General features: G+C 35.9%; 1 protein-coding gene across 17 annotated transcripts in view; it reads left to right on the top strand.

The window, feature by feature from the left end:
* Window positions 1-23,171, top strand: part of brsk2b (BR serine/threonine kinase 2b) — a 268,040-nt gene that overhangs the window by 138,990 nt on the left and 105,879 nt on the right. For all 17 annotated transcript variants that reach the window (XM_087261795.1, XM_087261790.1, XM_087261796.1 and 14 more), the window contains exon 2: window positions 1,220-1,314. In XM_087261795.1, the coding sequence (XP_087117921.1) occupies window positions 1,220-1,314 (95 nt within the window). The remainder of the gene's footprint in view (window positions 1-1,219; window positions 1,315-23,171) is intronic.

Below are 23,171 nucleotides of genomic sequence, written 5' to 3'. Positions count from 1 at the left end.
AGCCATACAACACTGAAAAAATCAAAACTACTAGATCTTTCCTTATTGACATGGCAATTTTTTTAAAACTGCGCCTGATTTAAGGAATAGCCGTGTCAGTAAAAGTTTTTTAATATTTTTCCACATTTTTCAAGTGCCTTGGATTGATTTTTGCTGTTTATTCTGATGAATACCTCACCCAAAGAGCACCGACACATTATTTAAGCTACCCCTGAGCACTTTTTGTTTTATTATAGATTACTATATCTTTCATAAAAAGTGCATTTTTATATCGGATTAAGTGAAACATTAAGATTTCTAATTAGAATCTGTTTCATTCAAAGTTGAACAAAAGTAATTTAGTAAATTACTTATGATCTCACAATATTTTACCTTTGAGTGAATGTATTGTCTAGGTCATCAGAAATCATTGTTTCTTTCTTATTGTTTACTCAGAGATATCTTTGTATGCATCTATAGGCTTTTGTCTTCCTGGAAAGCTCTGCTCAGTGACTCTCGATTGCATTAGCAGCCATATGGCATTTTATACTTGTCTGTGTGCGCGTTCATGTCAGCTCAAGGTAATTACGCCATATATTGAAATATTCATCGGGTCCCCGGACACTCTTTTCTGTGCCCTCGAGTCCGGCATCAGGGTCTAGATTGCGTCCTCTCCTGTGATACAACATCAATGACATGTTGTGAAAGTGGCGCGAGATGCCATTCGGGCTTTAACGACAGACATACAAAAGAGATCCAGAGAGCTGTCAGTTCTTTATATCCCCTCTGCCCCCTGGGTAAACCTTCCGGGAAATCAACAGTTTGATATGCAGAGGCATGCTGAAAAATGTACAGGGGTAATAAAAGCATGCACGGATGTGGCATTTAGCCAAATATGCTTGCTGATATATATTCGCGCCCGTGTCAGCCTTTGAGCGAAGTGACAGTCTTTTATCGTCAATATGACAAAAAAAAAAAGCCATTGAGGGGGATCCGACTCTGATCTGGCCTTGTTTGTGTTTATGCATGTTCTCTGACATTTACTTTGCGACATGAAAAGTGCCCGTGGGTATCGCATTATGGATACCGGGGGGCTTTAGAGGGAGAATTCTCATTTTGCCGGAATGAAACTCACGCTGGGACTAGCCTTTTATCATCTAAGTGCTTTTTTTGGTTGATGCACTTTTTATGCTTGTTGACGGAATTTCTTTTCTCTCTTCTCTCTTCTCTTTCGCTCCAGGCCTCGTGAAGCTGGGGATCCACTGTGTCACATGTCAGAAAGTTGCCATAAAAATTGTAAACCGGGAGAAACTCAGCGAGTCTGTGTTGATGAAGGTAAGGCTGTGCTGTTTTTTTCAGTGTACCGCATGAAGTAAACCGAGTAGTTTTTATCTACACTGAGCTGTAATGGGATCGAAAGTGGATTTCAGATTGCTCCAAGTACCAAATCTGTCAATTACATCACACTTACACTATGATAGGCGAGTTAGAACATTTACATTTATTTAGATCGCTCACAAAGCTTATCCTGTCACAATAATATACATTTGTTATGTGTGTCAGCACCATTTCTGTCCTAATTACGCCGAGGTGTTGCTTCCACAGCAGCAAAACATGAAAGAGTGTATGAGGAGAAACGGGCAGCTGTCACCGTGCTGCTGAACTGCTGTCAGGGGATTGTTTGAGTATATGAAAGCATTACACAGTTACACGGTTGGCCCACAGCAGCAACTACCACTATCAGACTGGACATTGATTAGTAGGAGTTCAGTTGAGGTTATCTCTAATTGTTCATTATCCGGTTTGAATCCAGTGTTGCTGTCAGCTCTCCTTCTGTAATCCTCTAATTGGTCTTTTGAGGAAAGCGGCGTCCTGTTTGTTACTTCATATAGAGTGCATGGCTTGTGATATAAAAAGTTCCTTCTCTTTGTTTGTTAAAAGCTGGACGTTTGGGAGAAATTCCCCAAGAATGAACTTCATTCCCCATTAGCTCTATTTGTAAAGAAATAAAATTAAAGTCCAGAGACATTTGGGGTTGTTTCTACTGATCGTGAATTTGTTTCCACTGATTACAAAGTTGTGAAAAGGCTGGTGGAGGGAAATTTTAGGCTACTGGCCAAATCCTAAATTGCAGATGACATGCCTGATGTAACAATGGCTGTTGTGTGCGCACAAAATTGTACTCTCTCAGGCTGTAATGGAAATCACCCCCAACCCCCATCCCAACATTAGACTACTAATATGGTCCACTTAAAAGGAGTGAATGAAAACGAGTGCCAGAAGGGATGCCGTTTTGTTTGTGCAGGTTGATAAATCCCTCAGACAGATTCGATTATTAACTTACCTGTGATAGTTAATGAACACTTATTGAGCTGTCTAATAGCTTTATGATTTATGTCATGTATACAAATGTTAATTTTACAATTAGACCATAAATTATATAAAAAATTACACTGGTTTTACTGTAGATGGCATCCTGTGGACAGATGTGAAAATTAATTTGGTGCGCAACTCTCAAAGTGCAATATGGGTGTTCTCTAACCTTTGAGTCTACATTGGTTGTACACTCGTCGTTGTGATGCATTGTGAGATTTACTGATGCAATTCATAATGTCCACCACAAATGGCTGCTCCATCAAATAGTGCACTATATAGGGTAAGGCAGGGCGATTTGGCCTAAAATTAAAATCTCTATAAATTGAACATTTTAACTAGATTACAACTAATGCACGATTATTTATTTTTTCATTTCATGTTTTTGCCCTCATAGTTCACAGACAAGTTTCGTACAGTAAATATGCTCACATATTACAAGTCAGAGATTTTTTGAATGAAGGGTGCACTACCTGACTTTAAAATAATTGAAGTAAATACACACTACTACTACTATTTATAGGTATTTATTGTATATCAATGCTGGACAACTTTAATTAAAGCACACATTACCCAAAACGCGGCTCTTCGCACCATCCACCCTCATCACTGATGCCAAACTGACCAATCACAAAGCTTGTGCTACAGTACGTGTCGTTGTGACATGTAGTTATTTATTTTTTTTGATCGGTGTGCCAGTTGTTTCAACTTATTTTAAATAAGTAGTTTAAACAAGCAGGAAAAGGCATTTTTTGAGTGCAGGTTGTCTGTCTTGAATTTTCTTTGACAGAATATCATGAGGTTAATGTAGGTCTGCATGATTAATCAAAAAAGATTACAATCTCAATTCGACCCGCGGATCTTAGCATACGATTCAGCCAATTATATTTTCAAGTTCGGGATAAGCATAAAGGAGGTTGTACAAGTTTTTGCATTGTTTTACGTTCATGGACACCTCCAAATAATGTTGAACATGTCACATACTGTATTTATAAGGTATAATTCACCCAAAAATGTCATTACTGTCTTAATGTAATGATGTATTTGCGGCTGCGAAATGACAAGTGACCTGACGCACTTTTTGTTTACTACTGAGGGGACATGCGCGTGCCTGCATATAAGTGAACAGAACCTGCATATGATGTGAATAACAGGTAATAAAGTTGTAAATAACATTCAGTTTGTTGCAGAGGGCAAACGTTTGAGAGCCGCAGGGAAAGATAATTTGCATGTATGTTTTTTGTGATGGCAGCCATTAGATGAGCACACTCGGCAGTAAAAGTGAAACCAAAAGCCTGATATAATTTAAATAATCATTTCGCATTTTAGAGTTATGATTATGACAAGCATTTGTTTTATAAATGTTTTATTTTTCATAGCCACACAGAGTGTTGTGCATGAAAATAAATAATTAACAGTGACACTAGAATAGAATGCAAGAGGGAATCTGATAAATGTCTCATTTTACCAGTGAAAAAATTGTCTAATGAGGTTGTCTGAATCTTATGTCATCACTTTACTGTGCAGCCAGGACAAATTTAAGGTCTGTTCAAGTCCACCATTCAAAGTCTATACCAGGGGTCACCAATCTCGTTCATGGAGGTCCGGTGCCCTGCAGTGTTTTGCTCCAACTTGCCTCAACACGTCTTCCTGGGTGTTTCAAGTATACCTAGTAAGACCTTGTTTAGCTTGTTCAGGTGTGACTGATTATGGTTGGAGCTAAAATCTGCTGGACACCGGACCTCCAGGAACACGTTTTTTGATCCCTGGTCTATACAAGGTAGCATTTTAACCAACAGTAGACCTACATAGGGCTAATGTTATTATTATTGTTTTACCACATGTTTGGGAAATAACAATAAAAACAGCCAACTCATAATAACCTTTATTTTGCATCTACAGAATCGTCAGAAAATCATGATCTTGATTTTAAGCCAAAAACATTGCGATTTAGCCTGAATTTATGCAATAATCATAGGTTAATGCATAAATGTGATTTATATGCTATTGTGTGATCAACACAATTTTCTTTATAATCTTACAGCTGAATATTACACTTTCATATTATTTTTTGTATGGAAATGATGGTGTATAAATGACAGCATTAGAGATTAAACTAGTTTTCAACATTAGGTGTAAACCTTTAAAAACATTATGGACAACTGATATTGAATGTGCCCCTGCTACAGTATAAGTTGTGTGTTTCACTTAAGTGCCAACTTTTGTCAGTATGTAATAACTTTTCTGGAAAACAAGTTAACTACCCAGAAAAAAACAATGACAAGACAATTTGTGCTGTACATTTTCGGTGGTCACACATGCCTGGGTGTTTCTTATAGCATTATCTGTAAGTCAGCATATTTCCTTGGCTTTACTGAGTGAATAATTGACTGTGTCAAACCGCCACTGTGTTATTACATTTTTTTTAAATAAAAAAAGACAAGATGAGCCTAGGAAGGTGCTGATTTAGCTTTTTTGCTTTATAAATTCGGTAAGCTTTTACATAAAAGTCACCTCAACTTTTGACCCAGTCACTGTAATTTCCTCTTGGAGTCCATTCAGCATCATATGGATTTCATTAAATGGTTAATGGCTCATTAACTCCTGGTGGATTGTGGGGCAGTAGTAATTTAGATGGGCTGATTGGTTCCTCATTGAAATTGGATGTGAGAATGGGCTATACAGACATCCGGTCCACATGCAGTCCCCAGACCCCCCTGCTCACACATAGGTGTTTGGACTACAGTGGAAATTGGTTCTCTGCAGGAAATAGACCTAGGTCTTCTGGGAGTTTGATTGTGGATGCATGCTTTTGTGTTTCTCATTGTCTTACTTTACTTTCCTCGCCAAGCCGTATAATTTAGAAAACAAGCAGATGCGGTCTGATTCTAAGTCGGAGTAAAGCCGCCTCCATGACTGATAGTTAGTCGCACTCCTCTGAAGGTCACTCTGTAAGCTATTCTATTGTATCTCCTGCTTATTTTAGCTTCTCTCAGGGGCTGTTGGCATGGAAACCTGACATGATTGGCTTGGGGAGGGATGTGGTGTGAGAAAATTATAGGCTTATAGTAAAAACGGTTTTAGATGCTGTACACTTCCGTCAATATATCAGAGATTTTGCAGACAACAGGAATCAGCGGCAATAGTATGAGACAGTAATCTGTGCAGTCCAAAAGTCTTGACTAATCTTCTCTGTGGTGTAATTTCCCATGATTTCCAAGATTCAAAAGCATCATGAAGTCATTGGGTGTGATTGCAGCAATCCGCTTGTAGAGACGTGACGCATGAAATACTGTTTCTGGGTACAAACCACTGCTTGATTCAACTGAGTGTATTGTTTCAACATTTATAATCACTATTTATTCACAACAATCATTTACCTTTTATAAACTCCTGGCATACAAAACAAAACCGAAAATTAGCTTTCCCGAATCATCCCAGACACCAATATTTTAATTAGAGGTGTAATGACACACTGAGGTACTCTCGATGATTACAATCATGATACTAAACTGATATTTTAAGCCAAAACAAACAAACAAACAAACATAAAATGTATATATATATATATATTTTTTTTTTTACTTCTTAGACATATAGTTGTTGTAATCGCCTGCTGTGTTTTCTCTGTTAGAGATTACATTCTATCGAACTACAACTCCCAGCACCTTTGCATCCATCAACTACAGCTGACAAAAATCTGGACATTCACACACAGATACAGCTGTTGCTCATTTCCACTAATTACAGCAAGCTACAAGAAGTAATCCCCAGTGGAGACAACACTGCAGGCAATCAATTGTACAAAAGTCAAAAACATTATACATATTACTTTTTTATAATTATTTTTTAGGGGTTTTCACCTTTACTTATAGGACAGTGGAGATTGACAGACAGAAAAGTGTGGGGAGCAGAGATAGGGGAAGGATTGGTAAAGGACCTCGAGCCGGGAATCGAACTCGGGTCGCCGCAAGCACCTGGGTGCAATGCGTCAACACACTTACCACTAGGCTGTTGGCGCCAACAAAACTATTTTTATGTTTATGATACAGTAAACACAATACCATGAACCTGTGATATTTTTATCCAAGGTTGTTATACCATCAGAATCTTTGTAGGCCCATGCCTACAAATAACCAACCTAGGCTCATTCTGAAAACGTGCTATATACATTTCTGGAGCTCATGAATTATGTAGCCGGAAGTACGTATGGCTGCATTTCATCTTTAAAATGAATGCTTTGGAGTGGTATGACGCTGTTCCTTTTGGTGCTTATCAGCTGACTGCTTACCTCCACATGGAGGGCTTTCCCACTGTTACTAGTTTGTCCAGTAGCTTGCCATGTATATTGGAGAACTTGAGATGCAGAGTGGAGTTTGGTGAAGAACGATTCCAGGAAGCAGGTGAAACAAAATCTTAAAATAAGATAGACAAGTAAATAACAGGATGAGGATGTGGTAAAATCTGAAATTCTGGTAAAAATCAGGGGGCTTTTCTTTTTCTGGATTGCTTTAAAAAAAAAAAAAAAAAAACAGCGGTTGGGTTTAGGGAAAGAGAAATTTGGGATCTGAAAAAGTGTACACAGCGGCCTTTGGTGGATTTGCGAAAACAAAAACTGCAAAAAATGTAGCTCTGGGACTTATTTGGTACTTTCCAGAAATGTACATAAGGGTACGTAATCAGAATGAGCCTGGGTTGCATATCACTTATATGATATACAAGTTCATATTTGGATTTTTGGACCATATGCAAACATATGCATATCTAAAAATTCAATGGTTAAAAAAAAAAAGAAATACAGTTGAAGTCTGAATTATAACCCTCCCCTTTATATTTTCCCCCCAATTTCTGTTTAGCAGAGAGATTTTTTCAGCCCATTTTTAATCATAATAGGTTTATAAACTTATTCCTAATAATTGATTTATTTTATCTTTGCCATTATGACAGTAAATAATATTTGACTAGATATTTTTCACGACACTTCTAGCTTAAAGTGAAATTTAAAGGCTTAACTAGGTAAATTAGGTTAACTAGGCAGGTTAGGGTAATTAGGCAAGTTATTGTATAACAATGGTTTGTTCTGTAGCCAATCGAAAAAAAAAACTATAGCCTAAAGGGGCGAATAGTTTTGACCTTAAAAGGTTTTTTTATTATTTAATTTTTTTTTAATAAAAACTGCTTTTATTCTAGCCAAAATAAAACAAATAAGACTTTCTCCAGAAAAAAAAAAATATATATATATATATATATATATCAGACAGACTGTGAAAATTTCCTTGCTCTGTTAAACATCATTTGGGAAATATTTTAAAAACTTCATGTGTTGCTTTTATGATCTGTATTTTATGTAAAAAATCCAAATTTAAACTTTTATGTCATATGTAACTTGTGTATTTTTATTATGTGGACTTTAATATTTGTTACATTAGATAATAAAGTATGATCATGGCTTGCATTTCAAGCTGACTTTAAACTACAATTAAGTTCAGTTTAACTCGCTGGATGGTCTCCCAGCCATTGCTTGCCATGTGCATCCTCATTGTAGTCTTGAAGGAATAAATAAACAATAATGACTTCATTAGCATATTTTTAGACAGTTGGCAGGAGGTCACCTGTCATTCTGTGTGTTTTATTTTTTCTCCATTCTTCTTCTTTTCCTTCCTCAGCCTCCAGCAAACCCCACGTTGGCTGGCATTTGCATAGCGTGGAGCCGGTGTGCAGCTGTTAGCATGCATGTCTGTGTGTTGAAAACAGTGGTTCGGTTCTTCCTGTCAGTGTGTGCTCTCACTGGGACACAGTATAAGAAAGAGTGTGCATGTGTGTAATCAGAACCCATGGTGATCGTGTCAGGTTTTGTTTGTGTGTGCAGCATGCATTGTGTGTGTGTGTGTGTGTTCATGTCTTCTCCCAGGGAGAGATGGTGTTGTGTGTTGGGTCATGGCATGCACTGAACAGAAGCCTGGCATTTGAGAACATGCTCCTCGCAGAGATCTCCGCAGCCCCTGCCTGGCCCCTCCTGAACTAATGAAGTCGTCTCTGACATTTTCAGACATGAAGAGAGAAGCTCTTTGACTTACTTTGCGGTCACACTAATGAGGGTTATGTCAGGAGGTGACCTCGGCCTACTTTACCTCAGAGATGTGCTGCAGATGCCTCGCAGCAATGTGTTTTTTTACTAGGGGAAGATGTTAGTGTGTGTGTGCACAGTGATGTTGGCTTAAAAATAGATGTCTTTAACACTAGAACTAGACAAATTCTGTATCTAAAATGGCCTAAGTCAAGCAGTACTGGAGTCTCATTTTAAAACTTTATATAGGCAAGGCAAGTTTAATTATAAAGGCACATTTCATACACAATGGTAATTCAAAGTGCTTAACATAAACAGGAATAAAATAAACAAGAAAATAAAGAATGATCAAAAAATGATTACAAACAAATAAAAACAGATTAAAATATGTTAAAACAAGTTATAGAAAAATGAAAAAGAAAAGAAAGACATAATAGTGTGATCTGTGGGATGTAGCACAGTGCTCATTTGGTATAGGCACAGCTAAACAGATGTGTTTTCAGTCTTGATTTGAATGTGCCTAATGTTGGAGCACATCTGATCATTTCTGGAAGCAGATTCCAGCTGTGGGGGCGCAGTAGCTGAAGGCGGATTCACCCTGTTTTGACTGAACTATTAGAATTTATAATTTACTTGATCCCAGTGATCTAAGTGATCTGTTAGGGTTGTATTTAGTGAGCATATCTGTAATGTATTGAGGTCCTAGGCCATTTAGTGATTTAAAGACAAGTAATAATACTTTAAAATCTATTCTGAATGTAACTATGAGCCAGTGTAAGACCTGAGGACGGGTGTGATGTGCTTTGATTTTCTGGTTCTGGTCAGAATCCTGGCAGCAGCGTTCTGGATGTGCTGCAACTGTCTGACTGTCTTTTTGGAAAGGCCGGTGAGGAGTCCATTACAGTAATCCATCATGCTGCTGATAAAAGCATGTACAAGTTTCTCTAAGTCCTCATTGGAAACAAAGCATGTAATTATTGCAATGTTTTTGAGATGATAGTATAGAAAGCTTTCTACATCAGAATAAATTTAAATTGTTTATTAATGATTCTGGCTCATATGGTGGCTTATATGTCAATATTTAAAGGTTCTGTGAAGTGCTTTGAAAGGTACAGTTATATTCAATGTTGATGCCATAATCTCAATCAAAACATGAAGAGAGGGTGGGAGATCCTCCCCTTTAGAAAAAACAGCTAATAGCATTTTGTTTTATCACCGCTCTGCCAGTGAGAGTGGTTGAGCTCAAGTGCATCAAATGAAAAGCAAATAAGAAGCATCTTGAAGGGGGCAGAGCATGTCATACACTAGAGCATTTTATTGGTTATGGTTTGATGAGAAACTAACTACTACTACTACTACTACTAATACTACTACTACTACTACTACTACTACTACTACTACTACTACTACTACTAATAATAATAATAATAATAATAATAATAATAATAGTACTAATAATAATACAGTCTGCCTTGGTAGTTTAAAACAAAGCTTATTTCACTGTCTCTCCAGCAGGCCAGTGCATTTTGCAAAGAAGCAGTTCTAAAATGCTAAGTAGTTTGCTTATCTTTCAGTTCCCCTTGAGGCAGGCCACTCGAAACTATTTATGACAAACCATGCATTAAACATCATTCCCGTCTAATGAAAGACGGCTTCCTGACACTGCCGAGTGGGTCCTGGTAAACATTTCAGAAAGGTATCATTCATTGGTTTAATCAAGTCTTGGGTGGTTAATGGTAAATGACCCAGGGGAAGGTGGGAGTGAAAGTTTTCCTCAGCATGCAGTGTCGAATCCAGACGGGTCCCGAGGGGAAAGCTAACATTTCTGAAAGCAAGCCCAGTGTTGCTCAGGAGAGAAGGAGGGACATGTTGCACCCCTGCAGAGAAGAGATAAGTCAAGCTATGGATGAGTGCCAGTGTACACACACACTATACTGTATGTTAAGCAGAGACAGTGGAAAACAACTTTTAAGGATTTTGTTTTACTTAACTGTTTTTAAAAGAATAAGAAAGCCATTTCTGCACTTCCAAAAGCCTTCCAGAAGTTGCTAATTACTTTTATTTCATTATGATGACATTTTTCCTTCTGAAATGGAATATTGAGTAGGAGGCGGGGTTTTATTTTTCTACTCCTCCTACTATTGATGATTGGAGGAGCGTGTCTCAAACTGACATCATCAGAGAACTGAAGCTAATTGTAACACTGTGATTAAAGATTACCAAAACAAACAAAACTGCTGTCTATATAACAATTTTCCTAACAATTTTCTGTCTATATACTTGCATGAATTAATTGTACACCTTAAGACTAAAGGCTGATTTATACTTCTGCTTCGAGTGACTGGCGTGACCCACAGCGTCAGCCTTGCACGTTGCCGTGCATTCATACTTCTGTGTGGTGTTTGTGTTCCACACACACACACACACACTTAGCAAAGAGTGGTAGGGGAATGGTTCATGGCCAGACATTCACCACACTGTGGTCTACAGCAGTGGTTCTCAACCATATCCCCCCAATATCTATATTTATTTAGTGCACTTTTTTGTCATGAAATGCTTTGTGCTACAAGACGAAGTAGATTAATTCATGAGAAGCCATTGAATAGTTGCTCTGAATTGTCAAAACACCTCTTAAAATGCTTGCTTTGGGTGTGAAAAACAAACAAATTGACACAACACAAACATATATATATATATATATATATATATATATATATATATATATATATATATATATATATATATGTGTGTATATATATATATATATATATATATATATATATATATATATATATAGTTTTTTTTTTTTTTTTTTTTTGGGACGGAGACTTGAGACTTAGGACTCTATTTTAATGATCTAGGCACAAAGTCTAAACTCTCAATTGTAAAAACACACACATGAGTCCACAAAGTGGCATAACTGGATTTGCTATTTAAACAATCTGGCGCAAAATGTAAAAAATAAGTAATGCATAGTAGTAAATAGTGTGCAATAACCTTAATGTGTGCATACATGATAAACAATTTGATTTCATGTGGGCTTCTCTAAATAGATACAGTTGTGACTGGCCAATGATTCACTTAATCACTAGCCTCAGATCTAAATACGCATGGATAAAAGTTGTGGATTATTTGCAAAGTTAAAGATTACAGAGTCAGCTTTTTATTAAAGCAATAAGGTTTACAACCAAATGAATTTAGGCACAGCTTGTTGCTGTTATATATTCATGTAAATCATGACTTATGATCGTTCACTTAACCGTATAGTCGGTTTTTCCTAAGTGAACTTTTTTGTGAGAAATTTGGTGGAAAATCTGACATAAACATTATATTGAATTATCAATGTGCTTAGGCCATTTGCTTGATATTTTCAAAAGATTTTTTGGTCCCACTTTATATTGTGACCTTAGCTAATGTACTTACACTGAAATGAATAATTTGTTACAATGTACTTATTGTGGAAATGCATGTTTTGACATTGTCATTGTACATCTGCATGTAATTACATCTGTAAATAATTTCTGTAATTACATTTTAAATTACACTGTTGACCATCCCTTACATCCTAACCCAGCATTAAACCAAACCTTACCTCCAAACCTGTCCCTAACCGACCTGTATCCCACCTCAAGAGCACCAGAAGTGTTCTGAATACATTATAAACCCATAAAGTACATTGTATTTACTTTTTTATGCAAGTAGTTGAGGCCACGTAATATAAAGTGGGACCCCTTTTTTGTCCTTAATGCTACAGTATCAAACATTTTTCACAGCCCCACAGCTATATTTGGCAGTTATAAAACATTGTTGTCAAATCATTAGAATGGCAGAAAACACACATTTTACATGGTTTAGTGTACAAAATCAACAAATGTAACACTTTTTTATTGTCAGTGTAGTTTCACTAACTGGTAACTATTTTGTCAATCCTTGCATTTGAGCCTTGAGAGAATTTATTTCTATGCTCATATGATCTGGAGAGCAGTGTTTTGGCTCTTGCTGACCTGAAGTGCTTCGGTGTTTGTGCTGTGCTGACGGTTTGCTGAGTGAGACACAGATTCAGCTCTTCACACCGACGCTCCACACGAGCTGATGAACTGTGATGCCTTACGCTGAGACACAGCTTCACATCTGGGTATGAGTTCTCCAGCTCAGCCCCCCGTGGTGTTTGCTCCATCCATGATCTCTCAGTCAAATGAACCACTGCCTCCCTAATGGTGCTGCACTGAAGTGATTTAAGATGGTGTTTGTTTAATCCACATTCAGGGGCTCTTCAGACTTAGAAAAGAGAGATAGATGAAAGTCTTAATGATGCGATCACTGAGGCAGTAACGGCAGTGACGAGGCACAGCACTGAAATCTCCAGGCACGATTCAGTGCTTTGAGGATTTATGATTTTTTATGTTTAGCTTTGAATTGATTGCTTTAAGGTTAAAGAACTTTTGTACTTTATTCGTATAAGTATTAAATATTCATATTAAAGGAATATAGTTCACCTAAAAATGAAAATTTTGTCATCCTTTACTCACCCTCCAATTCTTTAAAGTTTTTTTTTTCTGTTGAACACACACACACACACACAAATTATATATATATATATATATATATATATAGTAATAAAGAGACTAAGCCAACAAGAAAATGAATGAATGAATGAAAAATAATATAAATATCGTATAATAAAAAATATAATATACTAAAAAAACGATATTAAAGAAAATTAACATTTAATCAGCATGTATATATACTTATATATACTATATATAAATTTTTAGTGGTTCTAAACATTTTTTTTTTCTATTGAACACAAACTAAAATATTTTGAAGAACGCTTGAAACTGGTAGCTATTATTCCATAGTATTTTTTTTTCTATTATGGATATCAATGGCTATTGGATTTCAATAATATATTAAATGTTATTGCATATTTTGCATAATTTATTCTTTTTTTTTACAACAGAATATGAATACGTTTGAAATGTCCTAATTATTTCTACAAAATATTTAATAATTTATATTTATTGTTTGAAGATATTAAACAATTAGCTTTTTATATATATATTTTAAAAAACAGCATCCCTTCATCTTAAAAAGGTTGAAAATGAAGATAGCGGGAAGGGAATAAAAGATTAAATCTGCAGTCCAGCACAGAGGCAGAAACAGAGGCAGAGTGAGAGGCTGATAAATGATGGCTGACCCTAATCCTGTTATCCTGCCATTGATGACAGCGGCGTCATTTTCTCTCTATATACATTTCTCTCTCTTCTCCTCGAAATGATTATGGATCATGCATCTGCGGGTAGATTGTTGTGTTTGCGGGGGAGATGTTTCATTCACCGCGTGCACGGCGTGGGTCACAAAACAAAATAAATGGCTGTCACATGCCTCCCTCCAGCCCTGGTGCATCTTCATCTCATTTGCATAAATAACTCTTTGAAGATGCCAAGCTGATTTTATAAGGTTGCAGTTTATTGATGACCCAAACGAGCTCTGTATTGTTAGTGGCTCTTCTACTGTGTTCATTTAAAATGTGTCTGTGCTGTCACTTCAATGTGCATGATGTGCAGAAATTTTGCATATCTGAGTCAAATGATTTATTATTATTTTTTTTTTAGTAAATTATCAATATCCTATCAAAATTTTTTTGCGGTTTAGTTTTTTGACATTGAATAGATTTAAGTACATTTTATTTCTGTGTATAGATAGATAGATAGATAGATAGATAGATAGATAGATAGATAGATAGATAGATAGATAGATAGATAGATAGATAGATAGATAGATAGATAGATAGATAGATAGATAGATAGATAGATAGATAGATAGATAGATAGATAGATAGATAGATAGATAGATGCTTTTCTTAGATCTGGGCTAACAATATAATCTGGTTTTTCATTTTGACGCAAGATAATTTGGCTTAGCCCATTTCCTGATTATGCTTGTTTTAAGTAAAGACTCATTAATTGTGACATTATTGTCATATTTTTTCATGGCTAGAAAATGCTTCTTTATTTAACCCTTTCACGCATAAGATCACACTGGTGTGATCAGCCTTGACTGGTCCCTGAAGCGTATGATCACACCGGTGTGATTAAAACGTTCAGTGTACATCATCAACTGCTAAAATTAAAACCTGACGGCATGTGCTGACTCATAGAAAGAAGTTTGGAGTGCTTGTCATGAATCATAATTTATGCATTCTTTCATTCTTTTAGTTTTCAGACATTCTAATACACACAACTACAAGCAGAGGATATAATTTAAGGTTTGTAAAATACACACGGATGTCAATGGAGACAGCAATAAAGAAAAAGTTAATAAAGAAAATGTTAAGATGTTTGTGTTATTAAGTGAATCTATTGTTCCTTGGCATTGCTGTTAACATGACATCAACCCTAACCCCGCAGCAAATAGAAACCGAACAGTACCGAACCGATCCGTGGCTCCAAAACCGTGAACCGAACTGAACCGTGCCTTTGGTGTATCGTTTTACACACACACACACACACACACACACACAGTATAAATATATTTCGATCAGTGACATATGTTAACTTGTTAGTATTCTCCTGTGCAAATTCAAACAGATGACGTTTTATAATTTACTGTATTTATGTCTTCTATCATTTTAAATGCCTCTCATTTCAACAGCTTACCAGGAAATGAACAGTGGTTTTCAGTGTTTTGTGGTTTTTGTTTTTCATCTGCTAAAAAAATAAAAATTCAACAAATGATTTCAATTAATTGCGTGGCAATGGTTCCATTCTACAGTTCAGTTCTCTTTTTTTTCATGTACACCTCCTTCTCACATGATTAATGTACAACTTTGACCCCAGGTCTGCAGCTCGTTGTTGCTAGTTTCTTGCTTGAGTGACCACATGGTTATTTAGCTCACTCCACAGCATGAAAGGTGCAAGCTTGAGTTCTGTTGCTCAGATACAGTGTGAAAATCGGCTCAAAACTGCTGTTATTTGAGAGCTGATCATTTGTAACTGCAGCAGATGGAGATCTGATTTACACCTAAGTCTCTGAGATTCATTTGATTCACCTCAACATTAACTATGTGTCAGTGAAGATATGTGGTTTGTATCAATGCAGATCATTTTTCGAAATTTAGATTTGATGAACGGTTTTACTTTGCGATAGGAAATAAGTTAATTAATATACAGTTCGTTTTTTTTTTAGAAGGACATTTTCTGATGATGTATTTCTGTACCTAGGTTTATGCAATGTGTGTAATTTACATGCTGTCTTTCTCAGGCTCTGGGTGTTTTCATTTATACTGAGCTTTTCCATCATATTTGCTTGAGGAATGGGTGCAGGTTGATGATTATTTTTAATCTAACACTATTTATTCATTAATTGCAGGCATGATGCTCCTGTTCTGAAGATACTTATTCATAAGCTGTGTGATATTGAAATATATATTCTTCATTAGCCACTTCTGTATATTATTAACCATGCAAGTTTTTTGACAGTCAGAATCACTCACAAGGGCTTAATGCTGTTGTGAATTAAGTTTTAGATGTGACCGAAGTTACTTACCAAATAAAAATGAAAATAATTTGTGTAAATTAGGGCTAGACAATATTGAAAAAAATCTAACATTGCATTTTTTTAAATTATTATGCGATTGCGATATGAATACAGTTTCATCAGATGACTTAATACCTCTATTTAGAAAGAATTTACAATGTTAGATCGATTGGGATGATTCTGCAGTGGGAGTGCACCTCTATAAAATCTAATAAACGATTTATAGACTTTTTGGGGTCCCCTGGCACATTTTTGTTGTGGTCTGTGCTATTTGCGGTGCATTTTTGCTTGTGTTGTGAGGATTTTCATGCATAACTATCAATAAATACAATCAAGAAAAAGATATAAAGTTGAAATAAAGTGTTTTATCGTTTCCCCAGTCTAACAGTATTAACCGAATAATAGAAATAAAAATAGTTCAATAAAATTAATTGTGGTTAAGTTCACAAATGGTACAATTTCTTATGCCTGAATGCTTTTAAAAATCATTATACAATCAAAAACACATGCTAATGATAAATTGTGATTCAAACTCAACATTGCATATTCTGCTATGTAACTCTTGCGAATGATCACCTTGGGATTTCGATGCTGAAACAATATATTGTGCAGTCTAGTTTAAATAATTTTATGTTATCGGAAAAAGAGATATACAGCATATATTTAGGAAATCTGCGGTCTGTTCACACTGCTGCTGGTTAATTGAAGAGTTTCATTGTACAAAAACCTTATTATTTCATTTCATATTGCTGTGACTGACCGATCAGAAACAATTATTCCAGAGAGCCATTTGTTATATGTGAAAGTTGTGTGGGTGGCAATTAATTAGGGATGATTTTGGTCTTTGAGGTTTTGAAACTACTCAAGTTCATCAACATTGACGTTTTTCTTTGCCCGGTCCATTCAGAAGCTGAATGTTCAGCTCTCTTTGCCATTGTCACTTTTGTTATCTGCTCTTAAGAAAGATCTCAAAGATCTTAATTGCTGTAAAAATGTCAGAGCATAATTGAGCCTCTCTTTTATTATAAGGCAGCTTTTAACTGCACTAGAGTGCAAAAGTTTGAGTTTGGATATATTTTTTATGCTTTTGAAAGGCTTTTATGTTTTGAAATTTAAAATTACTTATTAAAATAATGTATTCCTCTAAAGCCAAAGCTGATTTTTCAGCAGACTTTACTCTAGTTCAGGAGTGCCTAAACCTTTTCCTTTAAAGGGCCAAAAAACAGACCTGATAGACGCTTGTGGGCCAAATATATACCAAACTGTTATTAAATTTGCAATTGTTAATTTCCTAATTTATTCATTAATAATTAACTAATGCAGTATCATTTAACATTTTTTTAAGAGTTCACATTTAGCTGATGATTGTTTATAAAGCTTGTTTGGCATGCTGTCCCGGGATAGAGCAATGAGCTCATAAGATCCTCGAGCCCGTGGCTCCCTCCCGTTTGCAAGGCAAGAGAACTCCCCTGCTGTAGTAGCTAATGAACATAAAGCGATTGCTCTTAAGAGATAACCATTTACTAGGAGCATATCTATGATGCCAATTTGGATTAGTCTAACTTAGGTTGCATGTGTTTTGACGGTGGGAGGAAACCGGAGAACCAGGGGGAAACCCACATGAGCAAGAGGAGAATGTGTAAAACTCCAAACAGAAACGTCGGCTGGCTTGGTAAGGACCAGAACCAGTGACGTTCTTGCTGTGAGGCAACAGTGCTAACCACTGGGCCACCTTGCCACCCATCTAGGAAAGGAGGAGAAATATGGGGTGGAAGGGGGTCAAATGGAACTTGGGGTACTTATTGTGGCTTAAATGAGGCTTGGTGAATTATAAATTGAATAATGCGGGGCCGGCTGCAAGCAATCATAAGCATGTGATCCTCTCGAAAATATTTTATAAATAAACTTCACATAATGAACTTATTACAGTAAAAACATACACAATCCCATTAAAATACAATGGAGTTCAGTGCTGAATATACTAGTCTAGCTGCTCCTGCCTTTGCATTGATTTGCTCGCAGATGTCTTCCGCATTGTCGTCTTTCTATCAAGGGGCAGTATTTACATTTTAAAAGTCAGTTGGCTTTTTTGTATCTCAACAATAAAACAAAGAAACAGTAGGTTATAGTAAATTCAAAATGACGATCTCTGTCAAAAGGAATTTGCTCCAAACACCTCCACATCATCCTCCTTCTCTTTTCAGATGGGATGGTGGGCAAAATCAAAGGTTGCCATGGGCCAACTTTGGCCTGCGGGCCCTGCTTTAGGCATCTCTGCTTGAGTCTTTATTGTCTTTATATTTATTGCTGTTTTATAAATAAATATGTGAATATTGCAGACTTTATTTTAACAATATAACAAAGAGCAGGTTCTAAAAAGTATGGCATAGGTGCACTTAGGGTGTGTCTGAATACTCTTTTGCTATTTTAATGACGGTAAAAATAGTTGGCATATCTGGTAAATAGTTAAAAACTGGCTGATTGTAAATGTAATGAGTTAATCAGTCTCAATCAGTGTCATGCCCTATTTGTTTTAAGAGCATTTGCTATTAACATGGCAGACTTTGTAAGCCAAAAAAAAACATAAAAAAAACAAGTAAAAAACAATGTTTTACTAGCGAGGAAATGGATCTGCAGTTAGCCACCATCATTTATTAATACTGCAAAAACATGCAATGACTACAAAGATTAAAATGTACGCATTTTTATATTTATGTAGACAACACTAATCATTTTCATCTGTATTATTTAATATTATATATTTAAAGATGACTTTGTGCTGCTGTGCATCCCTGTGTGTGTAGTAAGTAATGTATATGCACATTGTGCCTGCCTATAGGCACCATTGACTTTAGACAAGCTTTTAGTTGGTCGGTGTCACTGTCTAAGAGACTAAACAGTTGAACATAGTCATATTTATAGATTTGTTTTTTTTTTTTTTTTTTTTTTTGGATGCACAAAAGTCTTCTTGAAGTTTCATATGATTACAGTCTAGACTTTGAATGTCATGAACCATTGTTGTCTATGGTGAATAAGAGAGCTATTAGATTTCATCAAAAATATAATCAGTTGTGTTTTAAAGATGAACGAAGGTCTCAGAGGATTGAAGACATGAGGGCTGCTCCTGGGTGTGCCCAGGACCAGTCGAAAGCTCAGAGGGTATCAGGCTTTTGCTGTGGCTGCACCAAAATTGTTGAATGAGTTGTTGTTGTATATTAGACAAGCCTCTTCTATTACTGTTCTTAAATCTCTTCTTAAAACCCACTTGTTCAATTTGGCTTTTAGCACAGCGTGAGATGTTAACATTTTATGTTTTTTTTTTTTTTTTGTATTTTAAAGTATGTGCTATGCTTTGTTTTACTCCCTATTGTCAGCACTTTGGTCAACTGTGTTTGATAAATAAAAAGTGCTTGATAAATTGAAAATTTGAATAGACAATGTTCACTTTTGGGTGAACTAATCCTTTAAGGAAATATATTAACTTTATGAGACATGTTTACTGTTTTAGCCTCTGCAATCATATATTTTTTGCACAATCCTGTTCCTCTTTATATTGTGTGTTGGATTTCAGTGATCATTTGATCAAATGGATAAGGCCGTGAGGAATCAGAAGTGGAAGATAAAGGAATGCCGTTACCTTTTCATTTGGTCCCTGGAGTGACCTTTAACCTTTTTTCCTTCTTTGCCAAGTCATTATGGCTGAACTGAGACAGGAGCAGTAGAGAAAATGTCCATTATGTTAGATTTATAACTGTGGTTCATGTCCACTGCTGCCTACAATGACAGATAAATCAATTGACGTGGACACCTGTGTTCCTTGATTATGATTGCACAGACGCCCTGAGAGGATGTGAAGGTGAAAGATGTCTTTGTGACGTTAACTAGCAGATCTGTCTGCTTAAAAAATGGTTTCACACCTGTCTACATAAAAACTGCTTTTAGTTTTATAGCCTAATAACAGATTGCTGACCTTTCTTGAAAGGTTACCATTAGCAGTCTGAAACAAGTCTGTGCTTAGGGCTTGAGCTGAAAAGTAATTATAAAGCTAGTGATTAAAAAGTGATTACAAATCTCGGCTTTATTTAGAACTGGGGAATATGGCCAAAAAATCTGATATTTTCTACAAAGAATGAATAAATCTCTTTATTACTTTTTTAACATCATATTTATTGTTGTTCAGTTAATCAGTGTTCATATTAAAGAATGCAATTTACATGGTAAAATTACAATCTAAAAAAAAAAAGTAATATTTTTAGCATAAATTACATTTGCCATACACTGTAAAAAAATAAATCTTTAAAATTTACGGTAAAAAAATGGCAGCTGTGGTTGCAAGTATTTTACCATTAAAAATACAGTGCAAACTGTAAAAGTAATTTCTCATTTTTACAGTAAACTGTAAAAGCAAAGAAAAGGTCAATTAGATTTGAAAACTTGATTCAATTTCTTTTTAATAGCTAATTATTTTATTAGGCTAAACTGTTTGCTAAATTATTTCAGCTTTTTCTAATGTAAACTATTTGTTATATCTTTTATATATAATAAATACGTATTACTGACTGTTTCAACAGTTTATTTACAATGAAACAGCTCCGGATTAACATAATTAGTAATTCAAGGATTTGTGTGTGTGTGTGTGTGTGTGTGTGTGTGTGTGTGTGTGTGTGTGTGTGTGTGTGTGTGTGTGTGTGTGCGTGTGTGTGTGTGTGTGTGTGTGTGTTTGGGGTGGGGGAGGAGGGCTACTCCTTATTTTCACATCCCAATGTTGACAGGTATGCCCTGATGTATTACATGCTGATGCATGCTATCTACAAAATATTAATAAACACCATTATAATATATGCAGCTTGGTGGTAGAACCCTGTGCTTGACCTTATTTTATGCATCCACCTACAGTTTTTCCTCACACAGCAACCAAGCAAACAAAGCTTTTAAAACGTAATGATTCTTGTCCAAAAAGTGGGGCGTGATGAAATCCCCCCCTGTTATAATGGCTGCTATTCCCCTGGTGTACAGTATAGTGCAACTTTCCAATTGGTTCATATGTACAGCATGATTTATGGGTTATCTAAGCATTTCTTCAGCACTACAGTTTCTCTGAGCCAGAATAGAGTCAGTGGGCAGTTTTCCCCTTCATACAATAAATCTGTACTTGACCACACAGCACAAAACTGACTAGCAGAGCGTCGTTGAACTATTGATTTGAATACAGCGTGTGTGGCTGTGATTGGTGTGCGAGATCAAGCTGCCTCTCCAGGATGAGTGAGTGATGCAAAAGATAGATCATAATTACTTTTCTCTTGGAGCAGCAGTCTTTTAATGTGTGTGTGTCCTGCTCACGGCAGGATGAATATAATGGCTTTTGTCATAAATCTACTGTATATCAAAGGAACTGGTAATATCATTACCATATCTGCAAGAAAACACTTTTTTTTTTTGCTTGTTTCTCTCAACTGGGCTCAACTGAAAGTTTTTCAACCCTATATTATACTGTATATAATGCATCAATATCTAAAAGAGAAAGTAAGTCTAAGACAAGGAAATACAGAGTAAACCAGCCCGATCACCCAAGGAAATGGAACTATTTTACATATTGTCAGAAAAGTGGCTAATTTGCACAAATTCAAATAAATAGTAATACTTTTTATTTAAAGAAGTGGTCCACTACAATATCATGTTTTAAACTTTATTTGATGTGTAATGTAGCTGTGTAAATATAAACAACATCTCTCAATGTAATACGCTAAAAGTTCAATGCAAAGAGAGACATTGGCTTTTACATAGTTGGCTTAGAAAAGCCTACAGCAAACAAAGTTTTGGGGACTACAAAAAAAAAAAAAATCCAGGTTAATGATGTCATAAATCCTTCAGGTTACGAGCATACACCCTGCGCAGTGAAGGGGTGGGGCCAGATGTGCTGTAATGCTGGTCACATGGAGGTGAAACGTCAATCACAGCACATTATGTTAGCTGACCAATCAGAGCCTCTTAAGGGCGGGCTTTCGGACAAACTAGGAAATATGACAGTCTATTTTATTTTAGCTGATTAGCAATATATAATTGAAGTAATATATTTGAAAAAAAAAATTATGGAATTTGAAGCAAATGAAGCATGAGCACACATTGCTTTGCATTTTATAAACACAACAAAGCCTTAAAAGTACATGCTGGACCACCCTTTTAAAGCCCCTTTCAAGAAGCCCAGGGTCACTGTATTTTGAACAGATGAGTTTTAAGTCTGGGTTTAAGCAGAGGGAGAGAGTCAATGTTGTGGATGTTAGGAGGAAGATAATTCCTCCATGAATTCATATGATTTCATATGATTTAAGAGCTGTGCCCCCAAAGCCCACCCCCTACTATAATGCATGAATGAGATCAGACTAGGGCTGTGCAATGTGATGATATGTATTGTGTGGACTAGGGTTGGGTCGATGGTTGATGCCATCATCCAATGCGATGGCTGATAGACATGACGATGCTGAGCCAGCATCGGGATCCTGCCCCAGTCGCAAACCTGCTCACGAAAAATACACACTTTAGGCTCTGTTCACACTATTACGTCTTAGTTTTAAAATGGCTTTTCAGATTATTCTTAACAAACCACATCCGCACTGGCATTTCATCTAGCATTTCTGAAAAGCCCTCCTTCCACACTATACCTCTAAAAACGCACATCTCGTGACCACACACACAGGCACACATACTATCATGAGGTCATTTTAGCTCTAGCAGTTTTGAACACAAAACCCCTGAGAGCAGTGCACGTCGGACAGTTTATCAAAGATGTATCACTGGATTGCGTCTTTTGGTGCATTTAAACAAAACAGATTTATTAAATTGATATATTTATTAAAATCATATTTTAGTCACCAAACACATTTAGAAATTTAAAGATAATACAATTAAATAAAAGCTAAATTTAGCAAAAATAAAGTACATCCTGCAATAAAAAAAAATTGTATTCAATATTTTTTTATAACATAAATTTGGCTGTATTAGTTTTTGGACCGTTATCATAAGTTATTTTGTTAGATAAGCTCCAGATTTGGCTTCAGTACTGACTAATTTAATGTATATGCTCAAATAAAATATTGTATAGCTTCCTATTAAAAATATGAATTTAAAAGATAGATTTGTGAGGGGTGTACTTATATATGCTGTGCAGTATATATGTATATATGTAAAAAAACAAAAAAAAAAAACATGTGGTTAA

Source organism: Danio rerio, chromosome 7 (genome assembly GCF_052040795.2).
Source record: "Danio rerio strain M-AB ecotype USA chromosome 7, GRCz13ab, whole genome shotgun sequence".
Lineage (NCBI taxonomy): Eukaryota > Metazoa > Chordata > Actinopteri > Cypriniformes > Danionidae > Danio > Danio rerio.
This window is presented reverse-complemented; position numbering and strand designations above follow the sequence as displayed.